Source organism: Phyllobates terribilis, unplaced genomic scaffold (genome assembly GCF_046119375.1).
Source record: "Phyllobates terribilis strain yellow unplaced genomic scaffold, ASM4611937v1 Scaffold_8__6_contigs__length_399053987, whole genome shotgun sequence".
Taxonomy (NCBI): domain Eukaryota; kingdom Metazoa; phylum Chordata; class Amphibia; order Anura; family Dendrobatidae; genus Phyllobates; species Phyllobates terribilis.
In genome coordinates, this window is record NW_027362768.1 from 144,330,922 (window position 1) to 144,347,762 (window position 16,841).

The window sequence follows — 16,841 nt, forward strand, 5'->3', positions numbered from 1 at the left end:
ACTAAAAGATCTGTAATTTACCATGGGCCATGTTGGTAATTATACTATACTGTAACATTACTAGTTGTACAACTACTGTGCTGTAGTTTTATAAAGTACAGTAGATTATCCTGGTAGGCTGTGTGCCCACGATGCGTTTTTTAAGCTTTTCCGCAGCGGCAAAAACGCTGCAGAAACGCTTAAAAAACGCATGATAGAAGGCCTGCCATGGTCCCCAATGATAATCCGCATGTGCTGTGCACATGCTGCGGAAATTTCCGCTGCGGGTTATCATTGCGGAAAAAAACGCAGCACTACCAATTATTTTGCGGAAGCGCTGCATTTTCGCCGCCATTGACTTGCATTGAAACACATGGATTCCGCATCACTGTATATGTAGATGCGCATTCCACGCGTTTCAATGTGCGGATGGTACCCGGGTCTGGAGGACAGGAGACTCTCCTCTGGACCCGGGTACCATAGAAGCTGTGAAAAAAAGAATAAAATAAAAAATAAATTTTATATTTACCTTCTGATGGCCCCCGATGCGCTCGTCCTCCCATGCCGGCAGCTCGCGATGGACTGAAGGACCTGCGCTGATGTCATAGTCATGTGACGGCAGGTCCTTCAGTGTACCGCGAGCTGCTGACAAGGGAGAACGGAGCGAAGCAAGAGTCCGGGGGCCATCGGAAGGTAAGTATAGATTTATTTTTTTTATTTTTAACCATTCTTTCGGTCACACTATATAAATCCATGCCGTTTGCATGGATTTATATAGTGTGACCAAGTTGACAAGCACTTTCCAAGTGATGCTAAAATCGCTTGGAAAGCGCTTGACAACCCGCATGCGGAAATGCAAGTGAAGAACGCTTCACTTCCGCTTGTCCCTGGCAGGAAAAACGCATGTACAATCCGCATGTACAATCCGCATGTACAATCCGCATGTACAATCCGCATTTGTTTTTTCTGCCAAGGAGATGCAGAAACGCTCAGGAAAAATCCGGAGCGTTTCTGCATCGTGGGCACATAGCCGTACTGTGACATCACTGTGTGTATTATCCCTGTATTGTGACATCACTGTGTTTATTATTATTTTACTGTAACATCAATGTATGTATTATCCATATACTATAACATTACTGTGTTTAACCCTGTACTGTGACATCACTGTGTTCATATCTCTGTACTGTGACATCATTGTGTTTATTATCTCTGTACTGTGACATCACTGTGTTTATTATTTCTGTGCTGTGACATCACTGTGTGTATTATCCCTGTACTGTGACATCACTGTGTTTATTATCTCTGTACTGTGACATCACTGTGTTTATTATCTCTGTACTGTGACATCACTGTGTGTATTATCCCTGTACTGTGACATCACTGTGTTTATTATACCTGTACTGTGACATCACTGTGTGTATTATCCCTGTACTGTGACATCACTGTGTGTATTATCCCTGTACTGTGACATCACTGTGTTTATTATCACTGTACTGTGACATCACTGTGTGTATTATTCATGTACTGTGACATCACAGTGTTTGTTATCCATATACTGTAACATTACTGGGTTTACTATCCTGTACTGTGACATCACTGTGTATGTTATCTCTGTACTGTGACATCACTGTGTTTACTATCCTGTACTGTGACATCACTGTGTTCATATCTCTGTACTGTGACATCACTGTGTTTATTATCTCTGTACTGTGACATCACTGTGTGTTTTATCCCTGTACTGTGACATCACTGTGTTTATTATCACTGTACTGTGACATCACTGTGTTTATTATCCCTGTACTGTGACATCACTGTGTTTATTATCACTGTACTGTGACATCACTGTGTGTATTATTCCTGTACTGTGACATCACTGTGTTTATTATCCCTGTACTGTGACATCACAGTGTTTATTATATCTGTACTGTGACATCACTGTGTTTATTATCCCTGTACTGTGACATCACTGTGTTTATTATCACTGTATTGTGACATCACTGTGTGTATTATTCCTGTACTGTGACATCACTGTGTTTATTACCCCTGTACTGTGACATCACTGTGTGTATTACCCCTGTACTGTGACATCACTGTGTGTATTACCCCTGTACTGTGACATCACTGTGTTTATTACCCCTGTACTGTGACATCACTGTGTTTATTATCCCTGTACTGTGACATCACTGTATTTATTATCCCTGAACTGTGACATCACTGTGTTTATTATCCATGTACTGTGACATCACTGTGTGTATTATCTCTGTACTATGACATCACTGTATTTATTATCCCTGTACTGTGACATCATTGTGTTTATTATCCATGTACTGTGACATCACTGTGTTTATTATCACTGTACTGTGACATCACTGTGTGTATTATTCCTGTACTGTGACATCACTGTGTTTATTATCTCTGTACTATGACATCACTGTATTTATTATCCCTGTACTGTGACATCATTGTGTTTATTATCCATGTACTGTGACATCACTGTGTTTATTATCACTGTACTGTGACATCACTGTGTGTATTATCTCTGTACTGTGACATCACAGTGTTTATTATCTCTGTACTATGACATCACTATATTTATTATCCCTGTACTGTGACATCACTGTTTATTATCCCTGTACTGTGACATCACTGTTTATTATCCCTGTACTGTGACATCACTGTTTATTATCCCTGTACTGTGACATCACTGTGTTTATTATCCATGCACTGTGACATCACTGTGTTTATTATCTCTGTACTATGACATCACTGTATTTATTATCCCTGTACTATGACATCACTGTTTTTATTATCCCTGTACTGTGACATCACTGTTTATTATCCCTGTACTGTGACATCACGGTGTGTATTATCTCTGTACTGTGACATCATTGTGTATATAATCCCTGTACTGTGACATCACTGTGTGAATTATCCTCATATGCTCTATATCTATGATGAAAATTTGGAGTCCCGTGCCAGAATAACAAGTCCTGACATCTGTATCTACACATAGCATAGTGCTAAAAGGTAGATATTCATTTATGGTAACGCATGATTGTAAGAAGATATGAACTCACCATACACTTATTTGGCTTTTCCCCAGAGTGCACCCTCATGTGGATGAGTAGTTTATACCGGGCATTGAAAGGTTTGAAACGTCTTGTACAACCAGCCCAGAAACACGTGAAATCCTCCCCCGTGCGCTGGTCAATGTGCGTCTTCTCAATGTGTCTCACTAATTCCTCCTGCTGATCATAAAAGGCGCTGCAATCTATCCAGCGGCACAGCTGTCTACTGTCTGTGCCAAGTTCGTCCCGTTCATCAGTTGATATAGTCTTTGGCGGCATGGCATGCGCAAGATGATGGGGAGAAAGAAGTCCTTGTGGATAGTTGTCTTCCGGCTCTTGCTTCAGAAAGTTGAGCTTACTACAGTCGTTGGGTATTGTGTTTAGATAGAGATTGGCACTGCCCTCTGAACAGGGCACATTCACTTGCTTGGGAGATTTCATTTCATACTGTCCGGCACTAGGGAGCAGGCAATGAGCAGAAGAAGGCAATGTACAAACACCCTCGGGTTGGGATGCCTTTGGTGGGCTACAATTAGGAACACCCCCGGAATTAAATTGTGTACGAGGAGGAGAAACGCAAATCCCATTCACGCAAGGTGGCAATGACGTGTGAGAGGAGTGAATAATTCCCACTATTTCAACGCTATCAGTGGAACATCCTCGTCTTCCACCAGACTGTTGCTGGGCAGAGGTAGGATTGCTACTGGCTGTCAATGAGCCTGGGAAAGTGCTGTGTGTAGCATCTAAAAAGTACGATGACAGACACTGTTTCAATCCATTGTGTGTCACCGCTGTGTCAGGAAGCAGAGACGCTCTTAACTCTGAGATGCCCGAGTGCCGCGATCCGGCCGACAGATGGGAGAAGTCGCAGGAACCTTCTTGCTTGATTCGACTGGCGGAGCGTGCCCCATTCAGACAGAAAGATATAGAGGTGCAATAACGGGAAGACCTGCAGGGAAAGAGGGAACAAAGACACTGAACCTAAGTATAACTTAGCTGTTCCTCAAATTCTCAGTTTTCTGACCACATCTTACATAGCCGACATTTCTTACCTTTGACAAAACCATTATTTATCTTTGATGCAGCAGGCCACCCAATTTTCAATATGGTTATTTACCGTATAGAGCCAAGACTCATGTAAAATGTCTAGGCAAATGGGACAGTTTTGATAAGTCCTGCTTTGGTCTTCAGACAACCATAATGTAGTTATATTATGACTATGGGTCTCATGACCTAAACTGACAGCTTCATGTATATCAGGCCAGAAAATGCAGCCATACTACAATCATTAATATGCGGCCATACTACAGTCATTAATATACAGCCATACTACAGTCATTAATATACTGCCATACTACAGTCATTAATATGCGGCCATACTACAGTCATTAAAATAGTGCCATACTACAGTCATTAAAATACAGCCATACTACAGTCCTTAATATACTGACATACTACTGTCATTAATATGCGGCTATACTACAGTCATTAAAATGCAGCCATACTTCAGTCATTAATATACTGCCATACTACAGTCATTAAAATGTGGCTATACTACAGTCATTAAAATGCGGCTATACTACAGTCATTAAAATGCTGCCATACTACAGTCATTAATATACAGCCATACTACAGTCATTAAAATGTGGCCATACTACAGTCATTAATATACTGCCATACTATAGTCATTAAAATGCTGCCATACTACAGTCATTAAAATACTGCCATACTACAGTCATTAAAATACTGCCATACTACAGTCATTAATATACTGCCATACTACAGTCACTAAAATGCTGCCATACTACAGTCATTAAAATGTGGCCATACTACAGTCATTAAAATACAGCCATACTACAGTCCTTAATATACTGACATACTACTGTCATTAATATGCGGCTATACTACAGTCATTAAAATGTGGCTATACTACAGTCATTAAAATGTGGCCATACTACAGTCATTAAAATACAGCCATACTACAGTCCTTAATATACTGACATACTACTGTCATTAATATGCGGCTATACTACAGTCATTAAAATGTGGCTATACTACTGTCATTAATATGCGGCTATACTACAGTCATTAATATACTGCCATACTTCAGTCATTAATATAATGCCATACTACAGTCATTAAAATGTGGCTATACTACAGTCATTAAAATGCGGCTATACTACAGTCATTAAAATGCTGCCATACTACAGTCATTAATATACAGCCATACTACAGTCATTAAAATGTGGCCATACTACAGTCATTAATATACTGCCATACTATAGTCATTAAAATGCTGCCATACTACAGTCATTAATATACTGCCATACTACAGTCATTAAAATACTGCCATACTACAGTCATTAATATACTGCCATACTACAGTCACTAAAATGCTGCCATACTACAGTCATTAAAATGTGGCCATACTACAGTCATTAAAATACTGCCATACTACAGTCATTCATATACTGCCATACTACAGTCATTAAAACACTGCCATACTACAGTCATTAATATACTGCCATACTACGGTCATTAAAATGCTGCCATACTAGAGTCATTAATATACTGCCATACTACAGGCATTAATATACTGCCATACTACAGTCATTAATATACTGCCATACTACAGTCACTAAAATGCTGCCATACTACAGTCATTAATATACTGCCATACTACAGGCATTAAAATACTGCCATACTACAGTCATTAATATACTGCCATACTACAGTCACTAAAATGCTGCCTTACTACAGTCATTAATATACTGCCATACTACAGTCATTAAAATGCTGCCATACTACAGTCATTAAAATGCTGCCATACTATACTACAGTCATTAATATACTGCCATATTACAGTCATCAAAATGCGCTCATGTGATAGCAACTCGTGAATGCTTTCTTCCAAAAATAAAGGATCATATTGTTGTAAAACTTTCTTGATCAAAAAATTCATCCAAATTTAGGACTGCTGATCAAAGCTGCAACATTTCATCCATTTTCCCTAACATCATGATATATCCTTTATCCATATTCCTATCATTGACCCTTATAACCACTTTTCCTCTGCCCATCAAACTTCTTAATGAGTAATTCAACTTTTATTATTTTTTTTTATAATTTTGTCCAGCATGGAAAGTTATAAAATTTTGCAAATCACTTTATTAGGGAATTTGTCTTCATTCCTGGAAAAATAATTGCGCGTATCAACTCCTTCTTTTCTCCTGTCTATCTGCCTGCCATCAGCTGAATTGATATCAGAACATCTTCGTGTGGAGTACAGATGATGGCAGTGAAAGGATCAGCACTGTCTCCTCCTCTGAGTGTTGTGTTTATAAGAACAATCGAATGCAGTAGTTTATCCCCAGAGTTAGGGTATGTGCATACGGTCAGGAGCCGCCTTCGGCCCCGACACTGCGGATTAGCCGCGTGACTTCCACTCATTATGGAAATGAGTGGCGCCATATTTTTTTTTCACATGCGGACATTCCTCATTGATGTTAGTCTATGGGGAAAGTCCATATGCAGACACGCAAGAGAAATTGGCATGCTGCGGGTCTGAAAGACTTCAGTTTCCGTGGGTGATCCACAAACGCATAGTGGACATGGGGTCTCTAGAAATCCCATCCACTATGCTGTAACATCTGAACACTGCGGGTTTGATGCTACATAACCCACAGCTTCAAACCCGCAGCGGCTCCTGACCGTGTGCACATACCCAAAGTGGTATTAGTTGATCTAATATCAATGCAGTTAAAGGCAGGGAAATAGAATGGGTTAAACCAGGGGTTTGGAAGCCACTGACATACAATTTTTTTTATTGAAATAAAAATAAATCACTTGATAAAGTGATTTGCAAAGTTTCATAACTTTCCATCCTGGCCAAAATTATATAAAAAAAAAGTTTTGTTACTTTTTAAAGATGACCTATGAATCTCCTAATACAATATGTCTGTTTTAGTGAATGTTTGCAGATAAATATTTAACTATAACTTTCAATTGATATCTATCCAGCATAAAATGATATATGTTACTGGAAAATAAAAGCAGAAAACATCGCCTTACCTCGATCACACTCCCAGGAGTACGTCGTAGGCTGCTCTCCTCTATCTAACACACTATGTCTCCCTTCGATATCGCAGATATCGCACCACTCAATGCTACCGTCTAAATGGATCCATGGAGAACTACATTGTGTAGATTAAGCCTTTGATGTACAACCTGATTGGTGAGATTACGAGAGGACCACGTGACAAGGACAATGAACCTGCTCCTGTGTAATGTGTCTCTTCGTCCTGGGAAAAACATTAGGGATGAGGTGGAGAGAAGGGTCGGATTTCTGATGTATGAGCATCTCTCATCCCTTCATTATGGGAAGTACAATATGGTAACAAGTATCCGACCTGACCCTTAACCTGTACTTTATACTCTCCCTCCTAATTACTATTGTCTTATAATTGCCCTCACTGATAGAAGATGAGACCACATAATTACGCTACTCTCGTGTTTTTTTTTATTCTTCGATAAGAAGGTATGACATCTAACCTGAAATATACCTCAACGCCAAGAGCACATATAGTGTAACCGACTCCGTGGTCATTTGTTTGACATTATCCTATTATTACAGATCTCTCGTTAGAGCACATACATTCATTACCTGGTATTTGTGTACTCAGCATCGGCCGCATTCTCGTAAGAACCCACGATCTCATCAGAAGATGCCGGATTCCTGACATGGCCAAGGAAAGTGTCTCTGTCCTCAAAGACCGTGCTGGTCATGCCTTCGATTCCTAGCAAGCTCTTCTTCAGATTATACTGAGCAAATCCTCCATTCACTACAACAGAATAAGGATACTGTCGAGCCCCAAATCATTGCTTTATGGTCAATTAAGCCAACATTGTAATCATAAATTATGATAAGAAATAGGATATATTATTGCTATTCAACCTAATACAATAAGACTGTGTTCATACATCTGTTTTTATTCCAAATTTATAGAAAATGGAAAGAAAATGTTCAGTCATACGACTCATTTGTTTTACTTTTCCTGAAATGTCACAATGTGTAGCTTAAAAAGAACCTATCACTTTCCATAAATATTCTGTTGTTCTCCTGAATCTTGCCCTGTTATTGTTTTGCTCCTGTGCCTCTCCTTTCCTGAGATATGGTCCCCTCTTCCCTATATTTAAGTCTTTTTTTTTAACCAAGTGGGCATGCTCATCAATTCTTTTGTCATGCATCTGGGTTCAAACCCTTGAGCCTGTGCTTTGTGGTCGGCTCTCTGTCCGCTTAGCCACAGCAGACTCACCTCCTCTCCAGGTGTTTAGTTTCTGTTATCCTTGCTTCAATCTTATTAGGGTAACAGGTGTTTTCATTTACTCATTTGTCTGCCCTATCACCTTTCCGGTGCGGCTATATATACTTTCCCCCTGCTGGTATTTCCTGCTGGTGATAGTCTCATTTAGATATCCAGCCATACTGCTGTAGTTTAAGCCAGTCAGTGAAAGACCAGCTAGGGTTTATCTCTCTGCTGTTTGCGTTCTTTAATCTGCACCTATCTTCCGTTTATTTTTAGGAAGTAGGTGGCATATTTTATAACAGTACGTACTTAATCCTTTATTTTGTGGTTTGTTTTACTCACTCTAAGATCTCTTTCTATTTCAGCACGCTTTCCCCTCTGTAGGTAATTTGCACTTTGCTTTGCTCTCCGGGTCTTTAGGAGGAATGTGAGGCACTCGACAGCCTTTCAGGCAGGTCTGAGTTGCCATTGTCTAGACCATACCTGGCCCACAGGGTGATTATATTTGGCCCGTGACACCAGAACCGCCACCCCTATGTGGGGCCCATTATTCTGTATGGAGGACTATGTGGGGCCCATTATTCTGTATGGAGGACTATGTGGGGCTCATTATTCTGTATGGAGGACTATGTGGGGCTCATTAACTGTATACTGGTTAGCCCGCGACTTTGTGGGGCTCATTATTCTGTATGGAGGATTATATAGGGCCCATTATTCTGTATGGAGGACTATGTGGGGCCCATTATTCTGTATGGAGGATTATATGGGGCCCATTATACTGTATGGAGGACTATGTGGGGCCATTATTCTGTATGGAGGATTATGTGGGGCCATTATTCTGTATGGAGGACTATGTGAGGCCCATTATTCTGTATGGAGGACTATGTGGGGCCCATTATTCTGTATGGAGGACTATGTGGGGCTCATTATACTGTATACTGGTTAGCCCGCGACTTTGTCCAAGTTTTTCATTTTGGCCCTTTGTGTGTTTGAGTTTGACATCCCTGGTCTAGACTGTGGTTAAGGCTATGTCAGCTCACGCAGGAACCAGTAGGGACTGTGGGGTCAGGATCTCTAGTCTGTACAGGAACCAGCAGGGTCAGTTGCAGTTTTTAGTGTATTAGTTATTTTTCCGAGTGAGTTGCTACACTATCATAACATCTTCCCTCTGGGTGTCTTATTAATGACCACGCCCAGTTGGCCAAAAGGACAAGATTTTCAAACAGGGAAGAGAGATCCATATCTCAGGAACAGAGAAGCGTCGAAACAAAAGAAAAACAATGCCAGACTCAGGAGAACAGCGGCATTTACACCAGGTAAAAGAAAATAAATATTTATTGGAAATGGCAGGTCTGCTCTAATAGGGTAAAAAAAGGATTTTTGTGTTTAATACTAAAGCATCCCAAGTATGGATACCAAACAAACCGCTCTACATGTTGAGCATATGGTACATTATATATTGCATGCATTACATTATAATTTTGCTCCAAAAATCCTAAGAAAGCTCCACAGACTCATATGAGTGTCATCGGTTTGTTAGTAGGATCTGGCAGTAGATACATAAATGCTGACTTTTACTTGCAAAACTCTGCTGGAGAAGACTATTCATCTTACTGATATGATGACAGGGCATGGATCAAAGAATAATATAGTGATGAGCGGCAGTGGATTCCTGGACCGCCGACTAACGGGTCACTATTGGAGCAATCTACTTATATAGGAAGTTCTGCCATGATGGCTGTAATAGGATTCAATAATCTGAAACCTCTCCTATAAGGACAAAGACGACAATCACAAACCTAATGATATATTAGAGGGGCTCCTGGATCCGTCCATATTGGGTCTCATTGGCTTCAGTGTACCATACACATTACACTAACATCGGCCGAACCCGCCGATATCGATGGCTTCAGACAACAGTCTAATGTGTATGGGTGCCCCCTACAGATGATTTTGTAGAAGATAAGAATCCGACATGTCCAATTTCAGACTTTAGGCAGTTATCTGGCAATATTATTAACATACTTGCCAGTTTTTAGAAAATGTCTTTCGGGAGACTCGAGTGTTATTTTCTTATGCAAAAACATGCTCATTTTTCACAGATCATGGCCACTTAACTTGGCCAAAAACAATTTCCGCAGAAGAATCAAAACATAGGACGGGTATTTGTGTGACTGAGCGGCAGGCTGAAAGACCGATCATGCCCTCTAAGTGTGCGTCTCGCCACCAGGGCTGAGTACGGTGACACAATATCCTGGCGGCATACATAGGAAATATTCAGGGAGTGCTACTTCTTAGGAGGCTTCTGCACTGCCAAGTCTTCCTGCAGTCCATATGGTCTTCCTTTTTTCTGTGGGAACTTCCCGGACAAGTAAGCTTGAGTATTAGGACATGTTATGGCGATGTTATTTGGACGTTATATACTAGGGTGCTGACAATAATCTTAGGTCCACAACAGAAATCTCTTGAAATAAATAGCCTGGCTAAATTGCAACTACAAAATAAGCTGAAAGGGCGTCCATCACCCCCACAACACAATTTAAACTAAACTCAGAGTCATGTAGGGGATTTAGCCCTATAAAAATTATAACTGTATAAATTTATCCCTCCATTGTGAAAAATGCTCTATATGGGTGCTCGGTGCACCCTTGGTATGGCTGAGCGGCTTCTGTGCAGCATTCTGTCCTCTGTATTTGGGTACCTCCGTCATCCTCTCTGGTAATTGACAGGGCTGTCTTGCCCCTATCCAGTATTGTTTTAGTATAGTAGAGTGGCCACAGCAGATACAGGTGCATCTCACTAAATTAGAATATTACCAAAAAGATAATTTATTTCAGTTCTTAAATACAAAAAGTGAAACTCTTATATTATATAGAGTCATTACAAACAGAGTGATCTATTTCAAGTGTTTATTTCTGTTAATGTTGATGATTATGGCTTACAGCCAATGAAAACCCAAAAGTCATTATCTCAGTAAATTAGAATACTTTATAACAACAGCTTGAAAAATAATTTTTAAATCCAAAATGTTGGTCTACTGAAATGTATGTTCAGTAAATGCCCTCAATACTTGGTCGGGGCTCCTTTTGCATCAATTACTGCATCAATGCGGCGTGGCATGGAGGGATCAGCCTGTGGCACTGCTGAGGTGTCATGGAAGCCCAGGTTGCTTTGATAGCAGCCTTCAGCTTGTCTGCATTGTTGGGTCTGGGGTCTCTCATCTTCCTCTTGACAATACCCCATAGATTCTCTATAATAGATTCTCTATGGGGTTAAGGTCAGGCGAGTTTGCTGCCAATCAAGCACAGTGATACTGTTGTGTGTAAACCAGGTATTGGTACTTTTGGCAGTGTGGACAGGGGCCAAGTCCTGCTGGAGAATGACATTTCCATCTCCAAAAAGCTTGTTGGCAGAGGGAAGCATGAAGTGCTCTAAAATGTCCTGGTAGACGGCTGTGCTGACTTTGGTCTTGATAAAACACAGTGGACCTACACCAGCAGATGACATGGCTCCCCAAACCATCACTGATTGTGGAAGCTTCACACTAGACCTCAAGCAGCTTGGATTGTGGCCTCTCCACTCTTCCTCCAGACTCTGGGACCTTGTGGAGTGTGTCAATGACTGCCTTCTGGACATCTGTCAAGTCAGCAGTCTTCCCCATGATTGTGGAGCCTACTGAAACAGACCAAGGGACCTTTTTAAATGCTTAGGAAGCATTTACAGGTGTTAATTATTTTAATTTACTGAGATAATGAGTTTTGTGTTTTCATTGGCTGTAAGCCATAATCATCGACATTAACAGAAATAGATCACTCTGTTTGTAATGACTCTATATAATATAGGAGTTTCACTTTTTGGATTGAAGAACTGAAATGAATTAACTTTTTGATGATATTCTAATTTTGTGAGATGCACCTGTAGGTTAGAAAACTGTGTGCGTATGATTTTTGTAGGGGCTAAGTCAACTATGTGGGCAGTTTAAAGAAAACCTTTCACTGGATTTTTTTTTTGTTTATTTCAATTGAATATCTTCTCTTTCTTTTTCTTCTGTGCCTCTCCATTCCAAAGTTATACTCCCTAGTAATAATGGTGTAAACTTTCCCTTAAACTGACTGGGGGCGTATATCACAGAACTTCTATGTTAGGGGCGTTTACTTTTCCCTTCTTTTACACTGGCCAATCAGAACACTGCCATGCCCACAGATAATTTATGTGGTCACTACACTCAGTAAGGAAAGTTTGCACCATTATTACTGGGGTGGGCGAGGTATAACTTTGGAACGGAGGGGCACAGAAGAAAAAGATAAACTGTTCAAGAATCAGTGGAGCAGTAACAATGGGAGGAGAAACTCTGTTTAAATAAAAAAATCTAGTGAAACATCGTCTTTAAAAAAATGTTTGAGTGTGATTGCAGACTCCTTTTATCTCAAACTAAATATTCCACTAGTGTCTGATGACCCTGATAATTTGGGGATAACATCTCACTATATAAAAACCATCACTGCTATATGAGAGGATGCTGTTATAAGACATAACTCTCCAGAATGAATTCATCGGTTCTATTTGTTCTCCAGATCATGTTAAGAGAATTGCATCAATCCTCCATTGCCAGAAAAACCATTTAGTATCACAATATAAGATTTGGCGTCCTCAACAAAGTTTAAGCATAGCATCATCCAATTAATTTATTTTATTAATTTGGTCTAAAATTTTATATGATTGTAAAGCTGGAAATCATCCTTAGCATTGGGCGGGGGTAAGAGAATGATGAATCCTAGAAGCTCAATCTTAAAAGGAAAATCTTACATGTCTCATTACTATTAAATATCTATTTGGCAATGCAAAAACACCCTCTCGCTGTCCCAGCCCATTCCTAAATTTACAATAATGAGGATTTAAGAACCAGAAGAATTTTGGGCAGTGGCCAGACTTGGGCTAGAAAGCAAAATCTGTTACAGGATCCCCCAACCTTCATGCATGTTCAGTATAGTATTGATCTGAACTATACATTAATTCATAGGTTTTACCATTATCTACAATTTATAATATGACAGTGACTTTTTTCCCATCAATTAGGGTCATTAAAGGGTCGATATTGACTTTTAGGATTACTACTCCCAATAGAAGGTGCTTGAGTTCTAGTCCTCTTCCTCTCTGAAGAGGGTATGATATGTCTATGATTAAGAGTTGGATCTACTCGAAACGCGTCAGAAAAACTCTTCTGTACTGTCTATAATTTAAAGGGTTTGTCCACTTCTTTATATGATCCCCCAATGTATTCCCCCAGGGCCCATGAGTGTTTGTGTAAATACCTTGTTGTGCCTTTTCTGCCTGTGAGCGGCGCTATCACTGGCCGCTCACAGGCAGCATGTGACCCCCGGCTGCAGCCGGCTCTGACATCCGCTGACGTCACGACAAGTCCAGGCTCCACCGGTGGACGCTGGGCTGTGGACGAGGTTACCCCGCGCGTCACACCCGGCATCTACCGCGCGCTCTACCTCTCCTCATTCACTGGGAAAGCGCGCGGTGGATGCTGGATGTGACGCACGGGGTAACCCCGCCCACAACCTAGCATCCACCGCAAGGAGCGGGTCACTGATGTCACACCTCACTTGTCGTGACATCAGTGACGGGTCACGTGATGCCTCTGAGTGGCCAGCAATAGCGCCGCTCAGAGGCAGAAAAGGCACCGCAAGTTATTTGCAAAAACACTTCTGGGCCCCGGGGGGATACATTGGGGGGTTCATATAAAGTAGTGGACAACTTCTTTAATGGATTTACATTAAAGACTCTTGGATTTTAACCCACTGTTTGCTAGACTTCAAACTATCATTGATCAATATTTAATACTAAATCTCCAAGTCCAAGTACAAAAATGACAAACAAAAAAGAATAATTCATGTTATTTCACAAATCTGAAGGAAGATAAAGAGATGCTGCTGCATTGAAATCTGTGTTGTTGTTTTTCCCTGTCCACATGAGTAGGGTTATAAAAATCTTATTTATATGTCTTGTACTTTAAAGGAAATCTGTCAGTAGGTTCAACTCTCCTAACCTGTCTATATGGGCATGTAGGTCATAGGAAGCTAAATAAAATGATTCCTTGATATCTGCGATCCAATGTCTTATTCCAGAGAAATCCACGTTTTTGTTAATATGTAAATGAGCTTTTAAGATCTACGGGTTGGACATAGATCCCTCTGAGAATTTCCCTCCATTGCTTATTTTAAATAATAGGGATCATTACCAGTGGAAGAAATGTAGATCAGGTATATATATCTCACTCCTCTGCTGTGTGTTACCCCTTCTGAAATCTGCATTGTACCTCCATGTTATTTGCAATACTCTGCAGCTAATCACTGGTATATATATCCCATTCAGCTACGTTGTTTAATCCATGATACTTTAAGGTCATCACACTTACTTTAACAGTTTATGATCCATGTTGAGTTGCCAGTCTGTTTTCTTTATGCTGTTTTATTGTCTCCTGTTGTCTTCAGCTAGATGAGTGATTGCTAACGAGTTAAATCTGTGTAGATCTAAGCAGATGCGTCCCTATATATTGAGACATAGTCAAGGGGCAGAATCTATGCAGGGGCATTTATGCATAAAGCATTTATGCATACTTTATTGAAGTGCCATAGTTTATCAACGTGCCTCGGCAGTTAGACATGGCAGTTGGACAGGGCAGGAGACAGGTAAGACATGCAAGACAATTAAACAAACTTGCTTCCAGGTCATCTGTTTTGCAAACAGTATTCACCATTTGTATTTGTGCCATTTACGTTCTGTCTGCTACAATCATCCACATTCACCGTTCTCCCACAAATCCTGCACATTTCATCCATATTAACCCCTCTCTCCTCCCTTCTCCTATGTAGAGCTGTCATGCTCTCTTCACAATGTTATACCACACAGATCCATTCATTCCCACCATACAACACAGGAAACGCTCTCACAAATCACTCAACCATCTGCTCACTCTCTATATCCTCCTTCTCTTAGTCGCAGGTGATATTTCTCCTAATCCAGGACCCTCCAGTAATAATAACACTTACCCTTTCCCTGTTACATTCAGAAACCCTGCTAATCTTATTAATATTCCTTGCATGCCTTCTGTCTCCTCCAACTGTGCCCTTTGGAATGCACGCTCAGCATGTAATAAACTCTCTTACATCCATGACTTTTTCCTCTCTAATTCCCTCAACCTTCTGGCTCTCACCGAAACCTGGATCCAGCAGTCGGACACCACTGCCACTGTTGCTCTCTCATATGGTGGCCTACACTTCTCTCATACCCCGAGACCTGACAACAGATCAGGTGGAGGTGTTGGTCTGCTTCTTTCAACAAAATGTACTTTTCAGGTTATCCCCCGAGTACCCTCCCTTACCTTCCCTTCTTTGAGACCCACACAGTCAGACTCTACCGGCCCTTTTCCCTGCGAGTGGCGGTTGTCTATCACCCTCCAGGTCCCTCCCGTCAGTTCCTGGATCACTTTGCTGCCTGGCTTCCAAATTTTCTATCCTGCGACATCCCCACTCTAATTATGGGAGATTTTAACATCCCAATTAGTGATCCCCTTTCCCCATATGCCGCTCATCTTTTATCGCTAACTTCCTCCTTCGGCCTTTCACAGCTTGCTAATTCTCCTACACATGAAGACGGGAACACATTGGACCCGATCTTCTCTCGGCTTTGCTCAGCACATGACTTTACTAACTCTCCCCTTCCACTCTCTGACCATAATCTTCTTTTATTCACTGTCAAGAACTGTGACTCTACTCAAGAAACCCTCACTTTCCACACTTATAGAAATATACAGTAAAGACCAAAAGTTTGGACACACCTTCTCATTTTAAGATTTTTCTGTATTTTCATGACTATGAAAATTGTACATTCACACTGAAGGCATCAAAACTATGAATTAACACATGTGGAATTATATACTTAACAAAAAAGTGTGAAAAAAATGAAAATATGTCTTATATTCTAGGTTCTTCAAAGTAGCCACCTTTGGCTTTGATGACTGCTTTGCACACTCTTGGCATTCTCTTGATGAGCTTCAAGAGGTAGTCACTGGAAATGGTCTTCCAACAATCTTGAAGGAGTTCCTAGAAATGCTTAGCACTTGTTGGCCCTTTTGCCTTCACTTTGCGGTCCAGCTCACCCCAAACCATCTCGATTGGGTTCAGGTCTGGTGACTGTGGAGGCCAGGTCATCTGGCGTAGCACCCCATCACTCTCCTTCATGGTCAAATAGCCCTTACACAGCCTGGAGGTGTGTTTGGGGTCATTGTCCTGTTGACAAATAAATGATGGTCCAATTAAACGCAAACCGGATGGAATAGCATGCCGCTGCAAGATGCTGTGGTAGCCATGCTGGTTCAGTATGCCTTCAATTTTGAATAAATCCCCAACAGTGTCACGGTGGTTGGAACCAAAGAGCTCAAATTTGGACTCATGAGACCAAAGCACAGATTTCCACT

General features: G+C 40.8%; 1 protein-coding gene across 2 annotated transcripts in view; it reads right to left on the reverse strand.

The window, feature by feature from the left end:
* Nucleotides 1–16,841, reverse strand: part of GLIS1 (GLIS family zinc finger 1) — a 169,634-nt gene that overhangs the window by 57,285 nt on the left and 95,508 nt on the right. For both annotated transcript variants that reach the window (XM_073642620.1, XM_073642621.1), the window contains exons 2-3: nt 7,714–7,891; nt 3,060–3,999 (exon numbers count right to left, since the gene is read on the reverse strand). In XM_073642620.1, the coding sequence (XP_073498721.1) occupies nt 3,060–3,999; nt 7,714–7,891 (1,118 nt within the window). The remainder of the gene's footprint in view (nt 1–3,059; nt 4,000–7,713; nt 7,892–16,841) is intronic.